The 25,206-nt window shown below is 39.7% G+C and overlaps 1 protein-coding gene across 11 annotated transcripts in view; it reads right to left on the bottom strand.

The window, feature by feature from the left end:
* SYNRG (synergin gamma) overlaps positions 1 to 24,688 on the bottom strand; it is a 74,294-nt gene extending 49,606 nt beyond the window's left edge. For 5 of the 11 annotated variants that reach the window (XM_037494676.2, XM_037494678.2, XM_037494681.2 and 2 more), the window contains exons 1-6: positions 22,968 to 23,059; positions 15,563 to 15,603; positions 12,241 to 12,362; positions 4,517 to 4,647; positions 4,037 to 4,142; positions 3,466 to 3,577 (exon numbers count right to left, since the gene is read on the bottom strand). In XM_037494676.2, coding sequence (XP_037350573.1) covers positions 3,466 to 3,577; positions 4,037 to 4,142; positions 4,517 to 4,647; positions 12,241 to 12,362; positions 15,563 to 15,603; positions 22,968 to 23,044 — 589 coding nt within the window. In that variant the 5' untranslated portion in view covers positions 23,045 to 23,059. Of the gene's footprint in view, positions 1 to 3,465; positions 3,578 to 4,036; positions 4,143 to 4,516; positions 4,648 to 12,240; positions 12,363 to 15,562; positions 15,604 to 22,246; positions 22,582 to 22,691; positions 22,722 to 22,967; positions 23,060 to 24,673 lie in introns of those variants that run through there. The other 6 variants (XM_037494677.2, XM_037494683.2, XM_054689278.1 and 3 more) reach the window with 5 other exon arrangements.
* Positions 24,689 to 25,206: the final 518 nt, after the last annotated feature.

The following is a 25,206-nucleotide window of genomic DNA, read 5'->3' as shown; positions in this document are numbered from 1 at the left end:
CTGTCTCTGGTGAATCCTCTCACGCTCCTGCACATCTGGCCTGTACCCCAGTTCTTGTATAAATAAATAAATAAATCTTTTAAACAATCAAATAAAATAAAACAGGGTCTCAGGTACTGGTGGGAGCAGGTAGGTGACAGAAGCCTTCACAGCAAACTGAGTTACTGTTTAAGCCTGAGCAAGATGACCATCAGCCCAAAGACAGAGACATTGAGGCAGAGCCCTTGGAGAAAAAGCCAATGGGGAGCCTTTCAGAGCCTGTAGGGAAGGGGCTTTGACAAGACCTCTATGGTGAGAAAGATGAGGACATGTTCTGCAAATGGCTGAAGGACTCATAAAATACCAACACCAAGCAGTCCCTGGACTGCTTCTGGTGTTTTTAAGAGTGGTGAGATGCCTTCTTGGGAAGCCCTCTGGGGGCTCCCTAATTCCCAGCTCTAGCACTGAGCCTCCAAAGCTTGCAGCTGAGTGGGGACTCCTCTGTCCTTTACAAAGGACAAGACTACTATTTTACTCACTTCCATGTACTCAAGGGTCTTTGGGGAGTTTTCTTCCCTCACTGTTTTAACTTTTTTGGATTCTCACTCTTGCATGCATCTCCCTTCTAGCCCCCAGTTTCATGTCAACCACTACTACCAGCTCTGCTGAGTGGAATCCTGGGCCCTACCTCACCTCACCCTCACCTTTGATCTGTTTTATGCCATGCTGCTCCTTTTTTGGCAGACTAGTCACTGTCCTTGTAAAGTTTATTAAGTCAAAGTCAGTGGCCTTCAAAAAATAAAAGTCAAATAAAAAAGCTCTCATTTGAAAAATGAGATTAAGTACCATATACTTATGTTTTGGATCCATGAAATAAAACCTGGAATCACTGAAAGTTCTATGAAATATACAAAGTGAAAATGCAAAATTAATGCCTTAATTTTATTTAAAAATGAAAAAAGTTGTCTATATTGAATTCCATCCCTCTCAATAATGGTCCCTCAGAGTATCTGGATTTAAAGTTCTCATTTGGATTCTCAGACTAGTACTGGTAGAAAAGAGTATTATTAGAAAACTGAGAGCTATAGGAATGCTTTTTAAATGGACCCTGACTATTTACTAGCAAAAAGGCTAAACCAGCTTCTTTGCATTTGACTAGAATTATGTTAATTCAATGTGGTAAAAAAATTGGTTTACAAACCCTTGCAGCTATATACATATGATTAAGTCCAAAAATTACATGAAAATAAACTTGTATTTTAATATATATATAATATATGGGGGGAAATTAAAAGAGATTTTTGGTGGTAAAAACCTTGGAAATTCTTTTTACATATTTTAGGCCTACAGTAAGACTCTAACTGGAGAGGCTCTGGAAATCCGTGGGCTTACTTCAGCAAAATATTTTTCTGGATGAACATGAAGTGATTAACTGGAAATAACTAATTGCATAAGTGCTAAGACTATTTGAACATGAAAATACCAACTTATTATTTACTAGTCAGTTTGCTGAATCACACCTGGTTGTCCAAACGGCTATTTAACATACTAGGAATATTTAAGATGACAAAGACCATTCCACTCTAAGCTTCTTTTTCTAAGACCCAAGCTGGGTCCAGCTTTTAGTATTAACTTCCAAGGACTATTCTTACATTACTCTAGTTTATAATTTTCACGTTTAGGTAAGTTTTTCCTTTCTAAAGTTAAAACTTGGCATGTAGTTTACCTTGAGGCATCTTTTGGAATGATACCTGAGTATACAGCCTATCAAGTAAAATTAACAGGATGAAGTCAAAGCTTTCCCAGAAAGCCAAGAACAGGATGCTGTGCCAATCTCGGGTTGTTTTCCCCTGACATTTTACCTGTGAAGAGTACTATCATGCAAGAGTTAAGATAAAATTTATCAATGCAATATGTACCAGCAGAAAATAGAATTTTCTTGGTTATATAAAAACTGTTTACCTAATAATGGCATGTTATTCTTGGAATTAGCTGAAAATATCAAAAATTTTAAAAAGTATATATTAACAATTAAGAATCATTTCAACTGCTACCTGTTCAAAACAACAAAACCCCAAAATATCCCATTACAGTGCATTTAGACATTTTCTTTGTTATTTAAAGATAAATGATAACAAAACTACAAAGAAATATTTCAAAGAAGCTAAAGTATCATAAGGAGCATTATAAAGCTCATGACTAAAAAAAAGCATTATTTTGGGCATCCCTGGAGGCGCAAGGGGTTAAGACTCAACCTATGAAGCTATCCGCAGCCACTACAGCACGAGTTCGATCCCTGACCAGGGAGCCACCCACATGGTGCAGCAGACCTCTCCTGATTCACCCGCTGCTCCCCTCGACAGCGTATTTCAGTCAATTTGCCTGTTCTGTTCCCCACTGTCTCTGATGAATCTTCTCACCCCCATACCTCTGGCCTGTACCCCAGCTCTTATATGAATAAATAAATCTTTAAAAAAAAAAGCATTATTTTAAGAATTCACAAGTTTAACCATATTGAATAAAAAGCAAACTAGCTTGTAAAAAGTTAAATTATTTTTAAGCAATGAAAATGAAATAGTAGACTCCTTTCTTACATTTTCTTTTAGCAAATGGATTTTACTAATGTTAACATAGCCGTTTATATAGAAGTTTTTTTTTTTTAAACATTTTTCAATTTATTTTATTTTTTTGATTTATTTATTTACTTATACATACAAGCACTGGGTACAGTCAGAAGCGTGGGAGGGTGAGAGAATTCACCAGAGCGGGGAGCAGAGCAGGCAGAAGGACCGAAGTGCACTGCTGAGGGGAGCAGCGGGCGGCAGGAGAGTTCTGCGCGCCATGTGGGACCCTCCTCCGGTGGCCAGGGAGCGGCCGGGGAGCAGCCGGGGATCGAACCAGCCGGCGCTGCAGAGGCTGCGGGCAGCTTTGCAACCCAGTGCTCAACCGCTGCGCCACGGGGGAGGCCCTATATAGAAGTTTTAAGCAAAGTTGTCATATAGACATTATTTAGGACACAAAGTTTTTCCCCCGTCTCTAGTAGTTGTCCAAACCAGAAGCTCTTAATTCTCTATAAATTCGCACCTAACTTGAAGAAAGAACTCACTGTTTATGCACACAAAATGGTCAACTAAACAGGGACTTTGTCATCTTCCAACGAAAGAAGTTTTAATTTAAACTACCTGGTTTCTGGGCCTCCTTCAGTGGTGCATCGGTTGAGCGCTGGTCTGCCAAGCCGCCCACAGCCTCTGCAGTGCCGGTTCGATCCCCGGCTGCCAGCAAGGGTCCCACATGGTGCAACAGACCTCTCCTGCCACCTGCTGCTCCCCTCAGCAGTGTACTTTGGTCTGCCTGTTCTGTTCCCCGCTCTGGCTCTGGTGAATTCTCTCACCCTCCCGTGCTTCTGACTGTACCCAGTGCTTTTATAAATAAATCTTAAAAACAAAACAAAACAAAACAAAAAACAAACAAACAAAAAAAAACTACCTGGTTTCTTCGGGAGTGATACTGGAGTGGGATGCATCTTAGCATCTCTGGAAAATCCATCTAAGTTTCCTTTTATGGCTTCCAAAGCATCATCTCTACTCTTCTCTCCTGCCTAGAAAACAATAAATGCATGGATATTTCTGTGCTTTTTTTTAATGTCCAATATTTTTACCACATACTTCTGATAATGAATTCTCCAAGTCAGAAAACTTAAGTATATAAAGCAAAGGTATAATATGATATTCTACAGCATAGATAAAAATAGTGAATGTCCCATTTATAAATATTTTAGGATACAGCTGTCAGATATTAAGTATCCTGTACTAATATTTTCCAAGAAAAGATTATAATTACAACTGTAGTTAAAAGGTTGATAACCCATTCCCCTCAATAATAGAATGTCTCCATAGAAAAAGAAAAATCCTTTATTTTAGGACTTAAATATACCAAAATGAAAGCAATCAACCCCAGCCTCAGCTTGGCTGGTGTCTCAGTGACAAAGCCCACTGAACACGTGAGAAGAGTACCTACAACATGTGTGTGTTGTGGGGAGGGTAGTGAATTATATTACCTTGGGTTTCACACTACTCAACAGCCTGAGCTTTTGCTTCTGCTCCTCAAACTGACGTCGTTTTCTTTCTTCTTCTAAGAGCTTTTGTTGCTGTTCAAATCGTTTTCTGAAGGAAAAAAATCTAGTAAAGAACCAGTTTCAGGAATTATCAACTGTGTTATACTGCTATTTCTACTAACAATTTCAGCCACATCATCTAGCATTTTTAGAACTAAAAACTTCCAATATTAAATTTCATGTTCTTATGACAATTCTGTTTCTTCACAATATTAATTTCAAACATGATTTAGGTAAAATAAGAGGATTAAACCAGGAAATTGCTAAAGGTCCTCTCTGGCTTTAAACTTAAAAGTATTTTAAAGAGTTTTAAAGACAACGAGACTGTTTTGGCTTCAACTCTCCATGAGAGAATATTTGACAACTTTTTAAATGACTGCTGTCATGTGTCTTTGTTATCCTTGCACCCAGCACATCTCTTACTGCTGCTCTTCAGCAAACTGCTTCTGCATGTCTGGAGTGTACTGTGGGCCAGCAGGACGCATTCCGAGGAACGGTGCTTGTCCTAGGTAAGGCATTCCTGCGGCTGGCATGGGTCCCATCGGTATCCCTGCCTGGAAAAAATAGACAAAGTCTTAAAAAAATAATTTCTCCTTGATTTATTATCAGGAAAAACCCTAACTTCGGTAAAGTCCTTCTAAATCATTTTTATGAATGAACTATATAAATGTTCTTAAGTGAAAAGTTCAAAGGACAAGCTAAAAATGGAAAGTTTCCCTTAATAATTTGCCCCTTCCATTTCTTTCACCATCTTAGAGTCTGAAAGGGTGTGTGTGTGTCTAAAGTCTTTCATCTCCCTATGCACGAAAGCATGCTCTAGTCCACATTCTTTGAGAAGAGGTATTCTATCATAGATGTTATATTTTTGGCAATGGCATATGGTAGATATTCCACAAATGAAATTAAACCTGTTTTCTAGAATGTATGACAGGATACTGAATATTTTGAGTTTCATCACAGGCCAGGTATCCAAACTTTTATAGAAATTAATAAAATATTTATCAGTACAACAAAAGGAAGTTCACTGAAGTGTTTGGAAGAATAGTGTAACATAAGATCTAATCACAAAATCTAGTATTAATGATGATGATAATGATAGTTACCAATTTTTATTGAATGAAAACTTCTTTTCAACCTGCTCCTTGAAATGTTCCCCCTTCTGTTCCCTAATTGAAATCGGTTGTCACCTAAAACCTTCTAATTTGGAGATCACTGCTTTCCTGTAGATGAATAGTCCTTCTTGCTTCTTCTAACCTGTTCATCCCCCTCTTCCTTCAAAAACTTGAATACATTTTAATTTCTCACCATCAGGCTTCATCATTTACTATCCTATCCTACTCATATCAGCTACTCACCCTCAACCAAAGCCTCCAGAACTTGCTATCTACCATTCTAATGTTAAACTGCTTTGGTGACATCAATACTCACATGGATGATTCATCAAAACCTTTGGCCTTTCAGGTCTTTGACCTTCTCACCATCACCATAGCCATTCCCTCAATCTATCAGCACCAATAATTGGATCATCTCTAAATGCTCGCTTAAAAAGAAAGTGTATTTTGCAATTGGGGGAAACAGTGCTTAGTATTTATTAGTCAAGTATGTTAAGAAGATTGCTGAAACCTGTATCTTTATTTATTGTGGATTTGCTGTTTCTCTTTGTTGTTCTGGCAATTTCTATCTTATATAGGTTATTAATGGAAGACCTACTTTGCCATTAGGTTTTTAAAGTTTTTTTTACCTTAAAGACTATTTTGTCTAATTTTCCTGTAGCTACAGTATGTTTTTCATTTGGTTGTTTAGTATTTTTTTCATTCTTTTAACTTTCCTGTATCCTTATGTTTTAAAAGTGTGCTTTATTTATTTTTTAAAGCTTTATGCACTTATTTTTATTTATTTATTTATTTATTTATTTATTTATTTATTTATTTATTTATACTAACACTGGGTACAGTCAGAAGCACAGGAGGGTAAGAGAATTCACCAGCGCCAGAGCAGGGAACAGAACAGGCAGACTGATGAAATACACTGCTGAGGGGAGCAGCGGGCATGGCAGGAGAGGTCTGCACACCATGTGGGTCCCTCGCTGGAGGCTGGGGATTGAACTGGCACTGCAGAGGCTGTGGGCAGCTTTACAGCCCAGAGTTCAACCGCTGCGCCACCAGGGGAGGCTCTTAAAAGTGTGTTTTATAAGCATCAACTACCTAGACTTTTTTATTTAATGGATCATTTAAACCATTAACATTTAATGTAATTATGAACATATTTGGATTTAGAACTATCTTATATTGTGATTTGTTCCATTTTCTCTACATTTCATTTTCTTTCCTACTTGCCCTCGCCTTTTTGTTTTTTTTCCCCCTCATTCTATTTTTTTATCTCTATCTGTTTACAAAGGGTTTAAATGTCCTACCAAGGTTGTCCCTGAAATTACAACATGCATTCACACATCAAAATCTAATGTTAGCAATATCTTTTTCACAGAATGCAGATTCCTCCAAGTTCTATACTACTATTACATGTATTTTAATTTTTCTGAATATTAAAAAAATAGTTATTATTTTATACAGTATTCATTAGATATGCCCACGTGTATAATTCTTTTTGTTCTTCACTTCCCCCTGCATCTGACTTTTTTTTTTTTTTTTTATAGAGGCATGTTTATTTATTTATTTATTTGTTTGTTTGTTTGTTTTGTTCATACATGCACTGGGTACAGTCAGAAGCGCGGGAGGGCGAGAGAATTCACCAGAGCCAGAGCGGGGAGCAGAGCAGGCAGAAGGACCGAAGCACACCGCTGAGGGGAGCAGCGGGCGGCAGGAGAGGTCTGCGCGCCATGTGGGACCCTCCTCTGGTGGCCGGGGAGCAGCCTGGGGATCGAACCGGCGTCGCAGAGGCCGCGGGCAGCTTCGCAACCCAGCGCTCAACCGCTGCGCCACCGGGGAGGCCCTGCATCTGACTTTATATCAGGAATCGCTCCTTGAGCTACTGTTTTGCTTGAGTTACAGCATAATTCCCTATCTTACTGTTCTGATTACCATCACTTTGTTGTATAGTCTGAAGTTAGGGAATGTGATACTTCAGTTTTTCTCCTTTCTCTTTGGAGAATTGTTTTGTCTATTTGGAGTCTTTTGCAGTTCCATATTATAACTTCTTTATTTTCTTTAAAAATGTCATTAGGATGTTGTTTCAAATTTGAATTCTACAGAAAACGGTTTGGAGAGTTCTCAAAAATATTAAAAATGGAAATAACCATATGATCCAACAATACTACCCATAGGAATCTACCCAAAGAATATGAGAACACTAATACAAAAAGATTTATGCATCCTATTTTCATAGCATTATTTACAATAAATAAGACTTGGAATCAATGCAAATGTCCAAAGATAGATGACTGGATTAAAAAATTGTGGAATGTATGCTCAATGAAATACTACTCAGCTACTTTAAAAAAGATGAAATAGGGCCCTTTGGGACAAAATGAATAAATATTGAGGTGAGAAAGCAAAAGACAGTTGCCAAGTGGTTTCACTCATTTGCAGAATACAAATTACCAAAGAAAACAAACTGGCAAAAAAATTCTTAGTCTCTGACAAATACAGTGATTATCAGAGGGAGGTGACAGGTAGAGGGTGAGTGAAGCATGTACCCTTCTGGAGGTGTGAAGTTGTACTCCTCAATTTATATAGTTATGTGAACAACTGCTAAGCCAATAAAATCTGAGGAAAAAAAGAATAATTACTAATACATGCAACCACCTGGATGAATCTCAAGGGTATTATGCTGAAAGAAAAAGCCAACTCCCCAAGGTTGATTGAATTAGAGAACATTCTTGAAATTATAAAGTTATAAAAATGGGAACACAGTAGCAGTTGCCAAGGGTTGAGGGAGAGAAGATGAATATGGCTATAAAATGGCAACATGAGGAGATCCTTGAAGTGATAGAAGTAAATCTGTGCTAATCAGTGTTAATATTCTGGTTGTGATATACACTATTGCCTGCAAATTGTCACCACTGGGGGAACTGGGTAAAGAATCTCTCTGCATGATTTTCTTCAATTGCATGTAAATAAACACTTACCATAAAAAGCTTAACTAAAAATGTTTTGATAAAGCTATGCACTTATCATATATTGTTCATCATGTATTCAATTCTTGCCTAAATGCCTGAAATATTTCAGAATAAAAACTGTTAATATTATAGGTCTTGAGTGTTTTCTTTTTAGTTTTGTGTAATGGAGACTTACGTGATAACCAAAACTTACTTTTATCTTTGCATTTTATCTAAAAATGTATCCTTCAAATAAATAAATCATGATACTACCAATTTTATTCACCAATTCTAAAAAAACACTATAGAATATTTGCTTTGATCTATATTTCCCATCTGTCGTCACAGATGACTAAAACAGGGACACAAGTTCTGCATGGCACTGGGAAAATCCTCTTTAATTCTCCTCAACTCTCATTCAGATTCCTCTTTATGTCTTGCTTTAAGTGTTACTTTTTTTTTTTGATCTAATCCTTTTGTAATTTAAAACTTAATGAAAATCTGGAAGAACACTATATTAAAAAAACAATATATCAACATTTTTGCCTTATTTGCTCTTAGTCTCTATGCATACATACTCTTTTTTTTTAGATTTTTATTTATTTATGCACACGAGAACTGGGGTACAGGCCAGAGGTGTGGGGGGGGGGAATATGTGTGTGTGTGTGTGTGAGAGGATTCACCAATGACAAAGTTGGGAACAGAACAGGCGGACTGACTGAAATACACTGCTGAGGAGAGCAGCGGGTGAGTCAGGAGAGGTCGGCTGCGCCATGTGGGTTAGCTTCCTGGCTGGGAATCGAACTCATGCTGCAGAGGCTGGCAATAGCTTGATAGTGCTGAGACTAACCCATGTGCCACCACGGAGGACCCACTTTTGCAGGTAAATTGTACTTATTTCCTCTTTTTTTTTTTTTAAACAAAGAGAAAGTAAACAGGAGGTTTATAAATTTCAATAATTATATTTTCAAGCCTTTGGGGTGTTTTGTCATATCTTTTTACCCTGCATTTATAACAAAATAAGATTTTCTATTTACTTTAACAATATAAAGATTCCCGTTAGAATTTGTTAAAAACTTAATTAAAAATGTTAATAATGGGCCTCCCCTGGTGGAGCAGCGGTTGAGCGCTGGGCTGCGAGGCTGCCCGCAGCCTCTACAGTGCCGGTTCATTCCCTGGCCTCTGGCAAGGGTCCCACAAAAAAAAAAAAAAAAAGTTAATACTACATGGTAAAAATCATGAAGATTACACTCAAATAACTGCCATTTGGGAAACAGAATTCACGGTCTGAAATATAAGATAGTTTTGGTGTAAATCTTTGCTCTGAAATGAATTGATTGCCTTGAACAGAGCACTGACTCCCAAATATTACCTATCTTCCAGAATTTCTGTATAATAACAAGCGATACAATGTACACAGTGAATATAGCAAATGTAAGGAACTAATGGTGGTTATTATTACTATGGTTATTATTATTATTCAGGAAAGTATATTCTGTCTAGAATGGGAACTTGGAGCCAGTGAAAGCATGGAAACATTAAGAGTCAGATGACTATTAAAGACAGAACACAAAATAATGTCATGCCACTTGAAAGATTGTTACTGATTTTAACTTTAATACAAAAAGTATTTGTCACTGCTTGCTTAGTGCTAGGTACAATTCCAAGTGCTTTAAATTATTTTTTCATTCAACCATTTCTACAAACACACTGTCAAGGTATTATTATTCCATCCTATTCTACAGGTAAGTGACAAATTGGGATTTTGTGTGACCCCAAAAATCTTTGCTTTGTTCTTTAACTTTCTCCCCTACTTCTGTGGCTGCTCTTCTTCAGTCTCCTTTGACAACTCATTTTCTTGAATTTAAAAGTTAAAATCCTAAAGGTTCTATCCTGGTCTATTTTCTCCATCTGTAGTATTCCTGGATATTCTATTTTATCCCTAAGGCATGCGGATAATTCCCAAGTCACTAATTTTCAACCCAGAGTTACAAGTCAGTTTATTAAATTATCTCTGGACACATCCACTTGAATATTTCATGGGTTTTGTCAAAGTCAACAATAAGTACCATCAATCTCCTCCAGTGTTTTTGTAGTTAATAAATGATACCACCAGTTAGCAGTTCATATAGAAACCGTGATAGCACCTTCAATTTGATACCACCTTCTCCAATTGTTAGGGGGAAAAGGATGTCCTAAAGTTAATTCCATATAGGCTTTGTGGACTCCACCCCCAACCCAGGCGAAAGCCAAAGACACTGGGAACTCCAAATCCCATCACCACCAAAGGGAAGGTGGCTGGGACCTGAGGGTGGGGTTAAGCAGCCAGGTTGGTATAAAGCCAGACATGTGGGCTTTGGAGGGGAGTCCCCCATTTTGGCTCTCCGCCAGCTCGCAGTGTCCGGCCAGCTCTCAGAGTGCCTTTGGGTTTCCAGGTCGGCAGATCAGGTAGGACGCATTAAAGACTTTATTTTCCTATTTTCTCCCTGAGTTGTACATTTTCCTTATTTTCTTTTCCCTTGTAAATAAACCTTTTATTAACCTTTTGTGTATGCCTGTAGTGGAGTATTAATAAGTCCCTTAAGCGCACAGGTGAGGACCCACAGCCAGGCAACCCGTTCAATATCGGGGCTGCCCTATAACAGCTGGCGCCCAACGTGGTTTCCAAGCTTCACCCGTGGTTGACCAGCCCAAAGTAATTTTTCTTGCGTTGGTCACCATGAAGCGCACTAGGTCTGCAGGACTCTGTTTCCAACATCCAATTACTCAGTAAGTCCTAATGATTTTACTTCCTTAATAGGAAGTCTTTAAAAACATCCCTTTCTATAACCTTGATTTATGCCAACATCTCAACAGCCTTTAAATGATGCTCCTGACAACCACTGTTGCTTTCCCCTCTTCCTCCACTCATTCTCCAATCAGCAGTCAGATCTTTCTGAAATACAAACCTGATTGTGTCGTATCACAGCTTGAAACAATTCAAAACTATTCAAAACTATTCCCTAACATTGGTAGAATTCAAATGTATAATATGTACAATATGGACATATTATTAAGTATGGACATACTGACTTAGGTTCAAATCCTGGCTTACTATTCCCTGTGAGCATCCTCATAAGCCTTAGCAGAGATACCATCTTCTTAAAAAGTTGCTATGGGGATTAAGTGAGATAATTCCATGATATAAAGAAGTCTTGGAGCCTTCCAATTTCCTAACAGTGCTAACTCTTCTAACAGTTCTAGTTCATAGCATCAGGTCCCTGAATTTTCCAAAATTTCATTCTAAAATTCTTAAGCCAGTAGTCAAAAGAAGTCGGTGGATTTTCCTTAATGATTTTCTTTTTTTTTTTCATACTTATGAACATAGTATTTATTTTGAAGGAAGTCAACTAAGATGCAGAATATACTTTTTTTAAAAATTAATTTTTTTAAAGATTTATTTATTTATGCATATAAAAGCTGGGGTACAGGCCAGAGGTGTCGGGGGTGAGAGGATTCACCAGAGACAGAGTGGGGAACAGAACAGGCAGACTGACTGGAGTACATTGCTGAGGGAAGGAGTGGGTGGGCCAGGAGGTCTGCTGCGCCACATGGGCTGCTCCCCCACATGGGCTGCTCCCTGGCTGGCCAGGGATCGAACTCGCACTGCAGAGGCTGCAGACAGCTTCACAGGTTGTGTCTTAACCACTTGTGCCATCAGAGAGGCCCAACTATACTTTTTAAAAAAAATAATATGGAGCCTACTTGGTGATGCAGGGGTTAAAGTCAATGCTATCAAGCTACTGCCAATCACTGTGCATGAGTTGAATCCCTGCCCAGGGAGCTGACCCACATGGTGCAGCAGAGCTCTCCGGTCTCACTGGCTGCTACCCTCAGCAGTGTATTTCAGTAGATCCACCTGTTCTGCTCCCCACTCTGGTGAATCCTCTTACCCCTGCACCTCTGGCTTACACTCCAGTTCTTATATGAATAAATAAAAATAAAAATCTCAAAAAATAAAAATAACATGAAGCTTCTAATGTGTGTTCTTAAAATGTAGACACATTAACAACAAACATCAACTTTGCAAATTATTGGCTAAAGAGACAAGTACCTGCATAGCAATAGGTCCTTGGGACATTTGAGAGGTGTAATTCATTCCCATCATGCCTTGCATATTAGGCTGCATGACAGAGACCATAGGAAATCCTTGTTGCTGCATTGGCAGCAGGCCTGCTGAAAAAGATAGATATCATTAAAGTCAACACATATTAATGTTTATTTTCTTAAAAATCACCTGTACCTAAAGGACTTGTTTTCTGAGTAGCACAATATAATGGAGAAAGAACAGGTTTGAGAGAGTTGAGTATGAATTCCAACTCTATCATCTTTGCTGGATAATACTGGGCAAGTCAAAAAACTTCACCTGCAAAGTGAAGGTAATAGTATCTGCTCTACAGAATTTTTGTTCACCCTTTAAAATATTAACAACATGACTGAATTATGCTATTTGGTCTCAGCAACCTTTGCCTCTAATACCACACATGGCTGACCAGCATGACCAGTGGGATATGGTAGAAAGGACAGTGTTTCTCTTCCAAGGGTACTTAGAAACAAGTGCTTCTTCCTCCCTGTTCTCTAAGATCTCTGGTAAAAGCCCCTGCCACATCATGAGAATACTCAAGTAGTCCAATGGAGAATTCATGTGGCAAGGAATAGAGGCCTCTTGCCAAACAGCAGCACAAATCTGCCATCTATATGAGTGAGCCATGGAAACAGATCTTTCAGTCCCATCAAATCTCCAGATGACTGCAGCCTGGTTGACATTTTGACTGCAATCTCTCTGGCTTTCAGTCAAAACCACTCAGTGAAGTCACTCTGAGATTCTTAAACAAACACACACACACACACTCACTCTCTCTCTCTCTCTCTCTCTCTCAAATGTTTTGGGCTATTGTTTATGCAGCAGCAGATAACTAATACAACAGTGGTTAAGCATGGACTCTAGGTAACAGAAATACCACTTACTAGTAGCTTTGGGACTTTGAGCAACTTGTGCCTCAGTTTCTTAAGTAAAACTGTTTAAAACCTAATATATTCAAAGATAGCCTATTCCTTTTCTCTTTCCTTATGAGAACAGTTAAAACATTTGTCACAAAACAGTCTCTAGCATGCAAATTATGTAAAGCAATGGCACAGAAACGATCATGAAAGTATGCTTTAGACTAGCATCTCCCAAACTTTTCCAATAAAGTTTTCCAAAAGCAAAGAAGAATAAAGATACATGTCTTTGGAGATTTAATAAAAACTACTCTATATTAGGCACAGTTCACGATTCTTTGTGTGTGTGTGTGTTTATGTGTCTAAAACAAAACTCCTATATAGTCTGAACACAAATTTCATTCTGTTTTGCATTTTAACATTTTACATCTGTGTTGGTTCTACTATAAGGAATTTTTAATCAAATTTGATTAAAAAAAAATCACAGGTCTGGTAAAGCAAACCACGTCTATCTTTTGGCTTCTGTTGAATCTTGAAGGCTACTTATACATAACTTAATTTCAGAAACATGGCCATCCACACTTGTAGCTAACATTTATCAGCGGCAAGCTATTCATTTATTCATTCAATCATTTATTCAAGTTTTTGAGGGCCTACTGCATGTCAGGGACACAGCAGTGAACAAAACCACGTCTGTATTCTCATGGAGCTTACACTGCAATTGGAGGAAGTAAGTAAAATAAGCATATATCGGGGGTGATAAGAGGAAAAAAATAGTGGGTAAGGGAGGACAGGGAGAGTCAGGGAAAGGGAACATTATATCACAGTGAGAAAAGGTTTCCTCACTTGGCTGGCATTTCAAAAAGGACTTGAAATGGGGGAGTAATTTGGGAGGAGTATTCCAGACAGAACACAATACAAAGGTATTGAGCTGTGGTGGTGAATTAGGACACACAAATTGAATATAACCATAGTAAAATGTTCTTCCCCTTCCCCCTTTACACCCAAAGTTTATTTATTTTAACTAATTTCATTTAGTTACTGAATAAGTAACTCAGGTATTTGGCCATTCCTGCTGTCAGTTTCTTAAATATGCCTTCCGCAATCATTTATGCCTCATTTAAAGTCTTGAAATGATAAAAGTCTACCCAAACATACTTAATGTGAACAGACAAAATTAGAATTCAGAAGAAAAAAGTATCAGACCACCTTTGTGGCTTTTTGTCCTGTTCCTTCACTACTCCATATGTAGATTTTTTACTTGAAAGTTTATAAAAATGGAAAATGAGCCACGATAATGAACACATAACTAGGTAATGCCTTCCTAAAGAACAAAGATCTCAAACCATCTGATCTACATCTTGGACACATCTAATTAAGGGTAGCTTAAATAATGAATAAACATGAGCACCATGAAAAGAATACGACTGACCCTTGGAAAATTTTAACTGAAACTGGACCTCCATCACTGATTATAAATGGAGATAGAGTCACTAGGAGCCACTGACCACCTGCTACTGTGCCGGTCTTTTATCTTTCATTTCTACTGGTGACTTGCGAGTGCCTGTTTCTCTAGCATGTCTGCCACACCATCAACACTGACTTTGTGAGAAGGGCAAGTTTTCAGAAGCAGCGTGGTATGTGGAGGGGAGAGGCACATCAGAGTGGGAGAAGTGAGCACTACGAGCCAAGAGAAGGGTGGACACAGTCTGCCTTCTATGTTGTGGCCAGTGGCACAGCATCCAGATTATTTCCCTTCATTACTGTTTCCTTGAAGACACAGTTAGAATTGAGAGGAGGGCTATACATAGTAGAGAAATTTGTAGGAATAAAACTGAGACCTAAAGATTTTAAACTGAATCAGAATATGTGATCTGTATTGTACATGATTAGATGAAGACCAAATTCATAAAGAGAAAATGCAGTAGCACAAAATAACTCAAGAGAATCATTTACTTATTCAGCAAACATCTATAAAGAACCTACTATGTTCTATCAGCATGCCTGGTGCTGGAAATACTGATAAGTGTAAGGCAGACATGGCCCCTGACTTAGGTAGCTAACAATCTAGCAGGAGGACAAAGAATCTACATAGGAGAAACATGCCATTTAGAGAACTACAGTTTATTTCATTGCTGTCACTTGTTCTTTAATATTCTTGTCCTGAAAGCCTTCTTCATCTCTGAGGTTAAATAATCTGCAAACATTTAAACAAGGTATTTAAGTATGTATGGGAGAATTGAAGGGTGATCCTATTATTCCTCAAATTTTATGACTTCTGAGAAATTTTGAGAATAGCTGTAATATTGGCTCAAGACTACAGGAAAATTTTGCTCTATTTGACAGCCATAGTACTTCAAATTTGTCCACATAATCTCCAAATTCAGACACATAACAGTGAAAAATAACAGTGCAAAACTTAAGCCTTCACATACCTTGAGGGGGTCTAATTCCACCTGCAACAGGAAACATGAAGCTGAAAAGCAAAACAAAAATATATTAGGATCTTCCTATGTACAAAGATTTCAAGTAAAATATGCACATTTTTGGTGAATCAAGAAGTGCAGCTTGTTCTGCAGTGTGATCCTGACTTGTGCAACACCAACACAGACTGAAGGTCCATGAAAGGCATGACAGTCAACATGTTAGTGTGGGGAGATTTCTGAACTAAAGACAGAAAACACTGAAAATAGTTCCAGGATGGCTTCCTTGGTTTCCAGTTTCCTCATCCATACAATGAGGGTGAGATTAGATTCAATTCCATGGACATTTATTAAATGCCTACTCCATGAAAGGACTGAATGAGTTTGCAATCTCTTTGAAGACACTGATGCAAGCAAATAACCTTAACACAGGATACAAGGTTCAAAACACTAACAGAGAAGAGAAGAGAGAGAAAGAGTAACTTGATGGGTTACATCTTAGGAAGCTTGTCGAATTTATCTTTTGACCTGAATCTTCAAGATAGACACGCAGACTAGCTTGAGTGAAAGCTCTGAGGGCAGAGCTGTGCGTTCAGAAAAATGACTTAAGGTTTAACGTAAGATATAGGATTAGAAAAGTAAGGCGATTATAGAGGGCCTTTAAAATGGTTAATTTTTCTGAATATTATATGAAGTTGTGAGAGGATTTTTACTAATGGTGGTAAAATACTCATAACATTTTACCACTTTAAAGTACATAGTCCAGTGGCATTAAGTAAATTCACAATGCAGTATAATCATCACAATTACCCATTTCCAGAATGTTTTCCATCATCCCCAATAGAAACTCTGCACTCATTAAACAGTAATCAGCTATTACTTCTTCCCAACCCCCAAGCAATCCCTGGTAACCACTATTCTACTTTTTGTCTCTGTGAATTTGTCGATTCTAGGTACCCTCATATTAAGTGAAATCATAATATTTGACCTTCTGTATCTGATTTATTTCTCTAAGCATACCGTTTTTTTTTGTTGTTGTTTGGTTCTTTTAAAAGATTTATTTATTTATTTATACAAGCACTGGGTACAGTCAGAAGCACGGGAGGGTGAGAGAATTCACCAGAGCCAGAGCAGGGAGCAGAACAGGCAGACTGATGAAGTACACCGCTGAGGGGAGCAGTTGGCGCACGGCAGGAGAGGTCTGTGCGCCATGTGGGACCCTCACAGGCAGCCAGGGATCAAACCGGTGCTGCAGAGCAGCTTTGCAGCCCAGAGCTCAATTGTATTTACATACCACCTTTTGTTTATTCACCTATTGATGGAGCTGGCTTACTTCTACCTCTTGGCTATTGTAAATAATGCTGCTATTAACACTAGTATAGAAGTATCTGAGTGGAATTGCCGGGCCATATAGTAATCCTACCTTTACTTTTTGAGAAACCACCCAAGTGTTTTCCAAAGCCATTACACCATTTTATATTCCCACCAGCAATACACAAGAGATTCCAATTTCTCCACATCCTTCCCAACACCTTATTTTCTGTTTTGTTTTTTTTTTTAATGATAGTTATTCCAATGGGTGTGAAGTGGTATCTTATTGCAGTTTGCATTTAAATTTCCCTAATGTAGAAAAAAGGGAAATGATCAGAAATGGGCTTTAGGTTTCTATGGTAATAGGGGGTGGCAGAAAACACTGAAATAAACAGAACTAGGGCCTCCTTGGTGGCGCAGCGGTTGAGCGCTGGGTTGCGAAGCTGCCCGCAGCCTCTGTAGCACCAGTTCAATCCCCGACTGCACCCCGGCCATTGGAGGAGGGTCCCACATGGCGTGCAGATCTCTCCTGCCACCCGCTGCTCCCCTCAGCAGTGTACTTCGGTCCTTCTGCCTACTCTGCTTCCCGCTCTGGCTCTGGTGAATTCTCTCACCCTCCCGCGCTTCTGACTGTACCCAGTGCATGTATAAATAAATAAATAAATCTTAAAAACAAACAAACAAACAAACAAACAGAACTAACTAAGCACAATAATCTTAAGAGATGAAAAGGGCCATAACCAGAGTACTGGGACTGGAAAAGGAGGGGTAAGTAAATGAAAGATGCTTAAAAGGAAGATTTCAACAGAGCCTGGCAAACTGCTAGGAGGGGGGACTAGTAGTGAAAAAAGCACATTTGAAGAGGATACTGAGATTTTGAGCCTGAGCAACTGCAAGAATGAAGATGTTGTTTACTGAAAAGGAAACCAACATGAGTAGGTTTGGGGAGAAAGGTACAGGAGTGTGTCCACGAGAAGCAATTTGGCAGGCAACTAGATTAACTTAAGCTCAGAAGGAAGATACAGATTTATCTAGCAAGGCTTTTCTAAATAAAGGCAAAAAAACAACAACAAACTAAGCTCTGGCTGTAGGTAATACATTAAGGTAATGTACATATATAGTGAGAAGACAACAAGGACAACCTTAGAAAAGTCTTACGGTAAATACTGACTAGGGAATGATCACTGATAACCAAGAACTGGTTGTAACCGACAGTTACTGAGGATGCACATTTCAGGAAGAAGAAAGCAGTTACTAGCATCTAATGCGATAAACGGATCAAAATGATTAATAAAGATCATTGTTTTTTAAAATGGTGATCTCTGAGTCAACAGTTTCCACAGAGGAAGAGTAAAGGGCCTATAGAGAAGTATTTAAGATATAAAAGATACATTCAGTGATTGATAAAACAAGATTTTTGAAGGAATCAATTTTACAAAGCAAAGTAGCAAAAGGGATCAGCTTTGAAAAGGAAGAGGGTCTTCTTCCTCTGATACTGGAAGGAAAGAAAAAGGTCAAATGAAAGAAGAAAAAGAGTGGGAAAGTCTCTTAATATGAGAGTCAGGATCTGAAGGGGGTTAGAGAGTCTAGTAAAATCCAGGTATTTTGTGGCAAAATTTTTTTTTTAATATTTTTCTATCACATACACTATCCCCTTTCTAGGAGAAAGACCAAAACCCAAACTTTAGAATCTTTCAGTTCTAAAATATTTTAAAATTTCCACAAATTTTGTCAGGTTGCTTATAAAGTTCTAGTTGGACATCTCCCTGGTTATGTTATTTATAGCCTTATAAAGAACCTGAACCACCAGCAGATACTACTGCTGACAAGCAGGCCTGCACCCAGAGAGGGTTGCACAGTGAATAGCTTTTGTGAACTAGAAACTAGACGTATTAGCTAAGTCATGTGTGAACTGAAAAAAATGTTGTAAGCTGAAATTTGGTAGTCCTCTCTTTAAAAGGTTATTCACACGTTAAGATTTATAAATTAGGGGCAAGGCATTTAAGGTAATCAACCTGTAGAGACTTTTCACAATCAGTCTTAAAGATTACAATCACTATATGACATAGTGGTTAAGTAAAATCTGGAAATTTGAGTTACATTTTCTTTTTTCCAGCCCAGTAACTGTAATATTACTGTGAAGTTCTAAGCTGTGTCATTCACCAGCCTGTGTAGTTTCTCCAATGTCAAATGACAACACAGAACCACAAGTTAACTGAGGTCCCACTTTAGACAACAAAACAGATAAGAACAGGTAATATAAAGGTTATTTCAAAAACATAAATACTAAATTCACAAACATGACTCACTCCAATAATAATTTAGCAAATAATCAATGATCTGTGTAAACCATTCATCCAATTCTTTGCAATGTTTACGTGACTAGCAACATGCTTAAAGACTGGCTAGACAAGCAGCTAAAAGGTTTGGCAAAAAAAAAAAAAAAGAAAGAAAGAAAGAAAGAAAGATATTGCTCAGTCTGTATCTGACTGGGATATTATCATTTGTGTGCTTTGTCTTTTTTTCCCCCTGCTCTTTCATAAACTCCTTAAGGGCTTTTCACCTTGCTCTGCTTCTAACACATAGTTACAAAAAAACAGTCTGCAAATATTTGTGGATTCAAGCTACATTGAAAGCAGCAAAATTTTGGCAAAAAACTGCAGCAAAGTGACCAACAATTTAATTTCAAAGGTAAAACCACTATTTATCACATATGTGCTAGTGTGAAAGCAGAAAGCAGAATTGTGAGCTCTGCTTATCACATACCTATTTAGTTCATCCTTCCCTTTTAGTTTAGTTCATCCTTCCCTTCCCTTTTGCTACTAACCTAGATTAGTTTTAATTTCTCAGGCCTGGACTCCTACAGAGCTTAATGGCTCTCTCCTCCTCCACACTCTATGGCTTCTAAAGCATGTTGTGTACACAGGTGAGGCGCATCTGCCTAAAGGACCATTTGCTGAGGTCACGCCTGGGGTTAAAACTGTGCACTAATTTCTACTTAAACTGAATTTCTTTCCCTTATACTCAAATTCAAGGCTTTCTCCAGGTTTAGCACAACATTCTTTTCCTTTATCTCACAAAACTCTTCTCGCCCACTCCGTGCCACAGTCCCCCAGGCCCATCTGCTAGTCCCTAGGCCTTCCCACCTCTAAGACAATCTCTTGACCCCATTCTCTTTTTTTAAATGAGGCCCAGCTAAAATACCTTTTTTGCCTCCAGTGTAGCTGAAGCCAAAAATATTGCAGAATTTTTTTAATATTATGGGCTAGAAGCAGAGGAAGATGAAAAATCCTTAGGAATTTCTACAAGAGCAGGAAAAAATAGACAAAGCACACAAATAATATCCCAGAATACAGGCTGATCAAAATCTTTCATCTTTTTTTCCTACCATACTTGATCTTAAAAATAAAATTAATACTTCTCATCTCTTGAGTAAATTTTACCCCTTAAATAGCTCTACCACTGATTCAAAAGTAGCCCACTCAAGATACTCATCAAAGTAGGCCAACATATTAACAAAACTAGAAAATCCCATTGTTTTTTGCTTAGCCCCTTACAAGAGAAACAAGTATCTAAGAAATAGGGTAATAGCTCAAGGGTGTTCTTCAGTAAATGCTGAGTGAGGTTGTGTAGAGGGCAGGAATGGCCCCTGAGCAGGTTTCTGATCCCATGCAGACCAGGTAAAGGAGGCAGAGTCCTCAGTGGTTTTTGCAGGCTTTTATTGGGGTTCACCAGGCATATGGCCGGCAGGGGTGCTGGGGGGCCGGGAGGCTGGCAGGCCTCCCAGCCCCCAGCAAGTCTTCATTCTGGGCTCTCCGGGGTTCTCTGCTTCTCTCTTGGTTTCTACTGGCGTCCCCGTGACGCCACCCTTAAAAGCCCAGTCTCAACCCAGGTGAATCCCATCTACCTATGCCCACACCCTACACCAGGTGCCCGCCATCAGGCATGCATTCAGGACCACAAGGATCCATCATCTATCCTGATGGGAGGAGGACAGAAAAGCCTGACATTTTTTCCTTACCCTACAGGTTGCCTGGTTCTTTTTTCCCTAAAATAGACTTACTTAGTTTACCATGTTAGTTTCCTGATAAACTAACTCAACCCTCATACATCAGAGTTTTCTAAAAACAGTAATAGTCTTTGCTGAGCATAGTTTCTCAGCCTCAGAAAGTTCCCAACATATTTAATGTATTTACCATACATTTTCTTTTTTTTTTTTTTTTTTTTAATTTTCTAGAGGCATGTCTTATTTATCTATTTGTTTGTTTGTTTGTTTGTTTGGTTTATACATGCACTGGGTACAGTCAGAAGCCAGGAGGGCAAGAGAATTCACCAGAGCCAGAGCGGGGAGCAGAGCAGGCAGAAGGACCGAAGTACACTGCTGAGGGGAGCAGCGGGCGGCAGGAGAGGTCTGCGCGCCATGTGGGACCCTCCTCCGGTGGCCGGGCCGCGGGCAGCTTCGCAACCCAGCGCTCAACCGCTGCGCCACCTGGGAGGCCCTATTTACCATACATTTTCAAGGTAAGTCACTTGAACCATTTTCTTCCCATATAGCCTCTAAAATCTTGGAATGTGGAAATTACTACATTTACAGAGGAAAGAGATTTTAAAATCAATCATTCTAATCACAAGTCAGGCCACACTTATAAAAAAATGTGAGCTTATGGTACAATGATATTAAAATACACTAAGGGATAGGAGCCACTCAATTTTCTGCAGCTGTGGTCCTCCCTTGATGTGCTCCGCCCCGAAAAGGGGGGGGGGGAACCCACAAAAAACAAAGCCTAGAATGCCAAATTCTTTTAAGATTTTATTTTCCCAGGACTTAGTACTTTGATTGATCCTATGTTTGGTCAAATTAAATTCACTCAAGAACATGTTTGAAACCATCATCACACATAGAAAAGGGAGAGAAACAGAGATTACATATTTTTATTCTCCAGCCAGAAAATGATTTACCAAATACTCATGGAAAAGTGTAAAATATCAGTAATTAGAAAACAAAAACCCAAAGTTTTATATCTAAAGTCAAAGATGTGTAGAGGAAATGAAAAATGGGGTTGCACACAGGTGGTTATTAAAGAGCCAATGCCTTTTCCCTAGTATATAAAGCACCTGCAGGTGATAACTGTAAAGACTTTACATTTCTCTAGTGTTCATAACTCCAAAATTATAACACTGCATAGCAAAAACCTAACACCTGGCTTTCTAAAAATAATTTAGGATGCTGAAGACAAAAAGCTAATTTTATCTCCAAATGTGTATGCAGTATGTGTTGGCCACAAAACCACACTAGGGCATTACAGAAGTGGGTAAAGACGTCCTGGAACAAAACATTTCCGTCAGTAACGAGCTTGTCAACTTGCAAATGTTTATATCCCTTACCGTTTCAGGTATGAGAGCCACAGGCAATGGTTAGCTGAAATATGTCGGAGGGCTAAGTCACCAAGTCTGAAGCTAGGTCGTACTAACTGCGTAACTGCTAATTTTTGATGTTCAATAAAGAGACAAGCCTTCAGAGTTACATCTACAAGAGTTCCAATTTACCCATTCAAAGGTCTGAAGATTTTCCTGCGGTTTCTCAAGTATTTAGGAAATAAGAAAAGTCTGGACACTTCCAATGAGGAAAAGACAGACAATACAAACACTGGAACATCTCTCCTGGAACCAGTTGTCCAGGTCCGCGCCCAGATTTTTCAGAGCCTTCCAGACAATTCCCTGGGTCAAGCCCGACAAGCCCTGGGCAGGGGAAGTCTCTGGCCGCCTCAGAGCCAGCCAGGACCAGAGGCGAGGCGTCGGGGTTCCTCCTTCCCGCCGAGCCGACCCTCACCTTCTCCGGGCTCAAAGGCGCGCGTTCGCGCCCCACTTAGCTCCAGCAGCCCGTGCCCCAGCGCGGGGCCCCAGGAGTCGGGCGCGCAGGCTCCACCCGCCCCCTCCGGCCGAGTCCCCCGGGGGTGACCCATCTTCCATAACCCAGTTCTAAAGAGAAAGGGGTTGCAGCGGGAGAAAACCGCCATAACCGCCAAACACCCCAGCCGCTGCCTCGGCCAGTCCAGCGTCGGCGGGACCGCGGGCCCACCCAGCCCGGGCCCCTCCGCACACTCACCTGCCTCCCCCGGCGGCCCCCGCACCTGCTCCCGCGGCCCCGCCGCCGGCGGCTCCCGCTCCCGGTCGCAGCGCCATCTTGCCCTGGGCCTGCAGGCGCGGCCGCCCCCTTACAAGCAGCTGTCAGCCGAGGACAGCCACTTCCGGGGCAAACGCCAGGCTCCACCTCGCCGCGGGCCCAGACGGAGCGGGGCGGTGCTCTCACGTGACCCCGCGCTCGGGGGCGGTGCGGCCCTGGCCACGTGACCCGACCGCCGCCGGCGCTCCCCAGGTGCACTTGTTCTGCGGCCTGGGCCCGGCCCCAGGGAGCTGGTTCACTTCCTGGCCAGGCCCTCGTGAGTACCCAGCTGGCGGTGAGTGGCAGGGCGCAGTCAGGCCTTCGTTTGAAAAACGATTGATGGAAATACTTTTTAACTGGAGGGTACGTGGGTGTTACTGTTACTCTTTACACACAAAGGCTAGCTTGGATCCCGGAAGCTTCTTTGTTATCTTCACAGCACTGGTTAGTGATCACTTCTCTCCACTCCCCTTCACCCCCATAACTCCGCAGCTTCCTTAGGTACCCACCCCTAAAGTTAAGATATTTACATTTAGTAAATGGAAGCCCAGTCCATTTATAAAATCTCCCAAGTGCATTACTGGTGTGCTTGGTTCTGTCGTGGCCACCCCAATCAATTATCCCTACTACACCCAAGCAGCAGCAAAACACGACAACCTGGAATCTATATGGGCATATTCTACTGCGCTTTGTTCCCTAATTCAGATATTGTCAGTAAAGTATGTAAATAGAATATAAACTTTTTCAAGCCCACGAGTTTGCTTATTAGCTAGTAATAGATTAATTATAACTAGTTTTCTCATTCCTGCCTCAGGGCTTTTACAGGGACACATTTTGTAATAGTTACCTTTTATTGGGCACGAAGCACTGGCCAGAAACTGTTTCTCCCTGGAATACTGTGAACTCTGGCCTGTAGTCCCACGTCTGAAGACTCAGCTCACGATGTCATCCTTCCATGAGCTCTCTAGTGTGGATTAGCTGCCCTCCTGTGATGCTTCAGCATCAGAGGTCTTATGCCTAACATAGCATTTGCCACACTACTTGTTCTTTAGTCCCACAACTACATTTATCATTTATTACCTTACATCTGCATTGTAAGAGCAAGGACTGTCATCAAGCTTTGTATTCCTAACCAAAAATATGCTTGGTGAAGAAACATTTATTGTGAATTTGTGACCTGTCAGGCACAGTGCTACAACTTCTAAGCTTGAGACACACTTGCTATTACGCCGTTTCATATATGAAAAAACTGAAGCTCTGATAAATTAAAGGACTTATTCAAAACCATACAGATGACAAATGAATGACCCTTGAATACACCTACCTCCAGAACATAAGTATTTCTTGCACCTTATTGCATTTACATAAATTCTGAACAATTTTTGTCCTATCTAAAATATTTATGTTGAAGCCTGCATGTCCTGACTGTAGAATAAAAGGCTGAGATTAAAGGAAATAAGTTCAATTGAAACGCTGCTGAGAAAAGGTTATACTATAGTATTGCATTGCTACTGATAACTACAATTGATGCCAGGTGCCAATATAAGTACCTTACATGTATAAAGCTGATTTTTTTTTTATACTATTCTACAACACTAACAACTGAGAAAAATCTAACAAGTTATCTCCATCACTGTATAGTTCTTTACCTTTGCCAGTGACCTTCTTACTAAATGGGTGAAGGGCCATAAAGCCTCAGGAAAGATAAGCTGTAAAAGAATGAAACCAGAGGTGTATCAAATTAACAGGAACACTCTTCCTTATCACGATAAAATGTGTATTATTTTTCAAGCAAGTCTTCTTGAATGGAAAAAGACAGGGAAGAGCACAGCTAAATGATGGAAAAAGAAAGGGGAAGACTGACCATAATCTTGTAGACGCAATATTATGATACGTAAGGTATGAGCTTACCAGTGAGAGATAAGGATATTTAATAGGCCAACTAATTAAATATTTTAAGAAACTTAAATTAGTCACAGAAGACAGATCTCTTTGTTGTAGCTTATGCCACAAAAGCCTATGAACAAACTAAGAATTGTTAGAATTAAGAGAGCAGTAGGTCTCTTCTTAATAGCCTGTGCTGTTGCTCTTTGTCCGTCTTCCCCCCAAAAATGTGGAGGTGGGAAGGGAAATTTAATCTTAAGTCTTTACTTTGAAACTTGGTTCCAGGTTGCCTCCCCAT

This window comes from Talpa occidentalis, unplaced genomic scaffold (assembly GCF_014898055.3).
Source record: "Talpa occidentalis isolate TD23 unplaced genomic scaffold, MPIMG_talOcc4v2.1 talOcc4.7, whole genome shotgun sequence".
Taxonomy (NCBI): Eukaryota; Metazoa; Chordata; class Mammalia; order Eulipotyphla; family Talpidae; genus Talpa; species Talpa occidentalis.
Note: the sequence above shows the minus strand (reverse complement) of the source record. Positions and strands in the feature narration are given on the sequence as shown.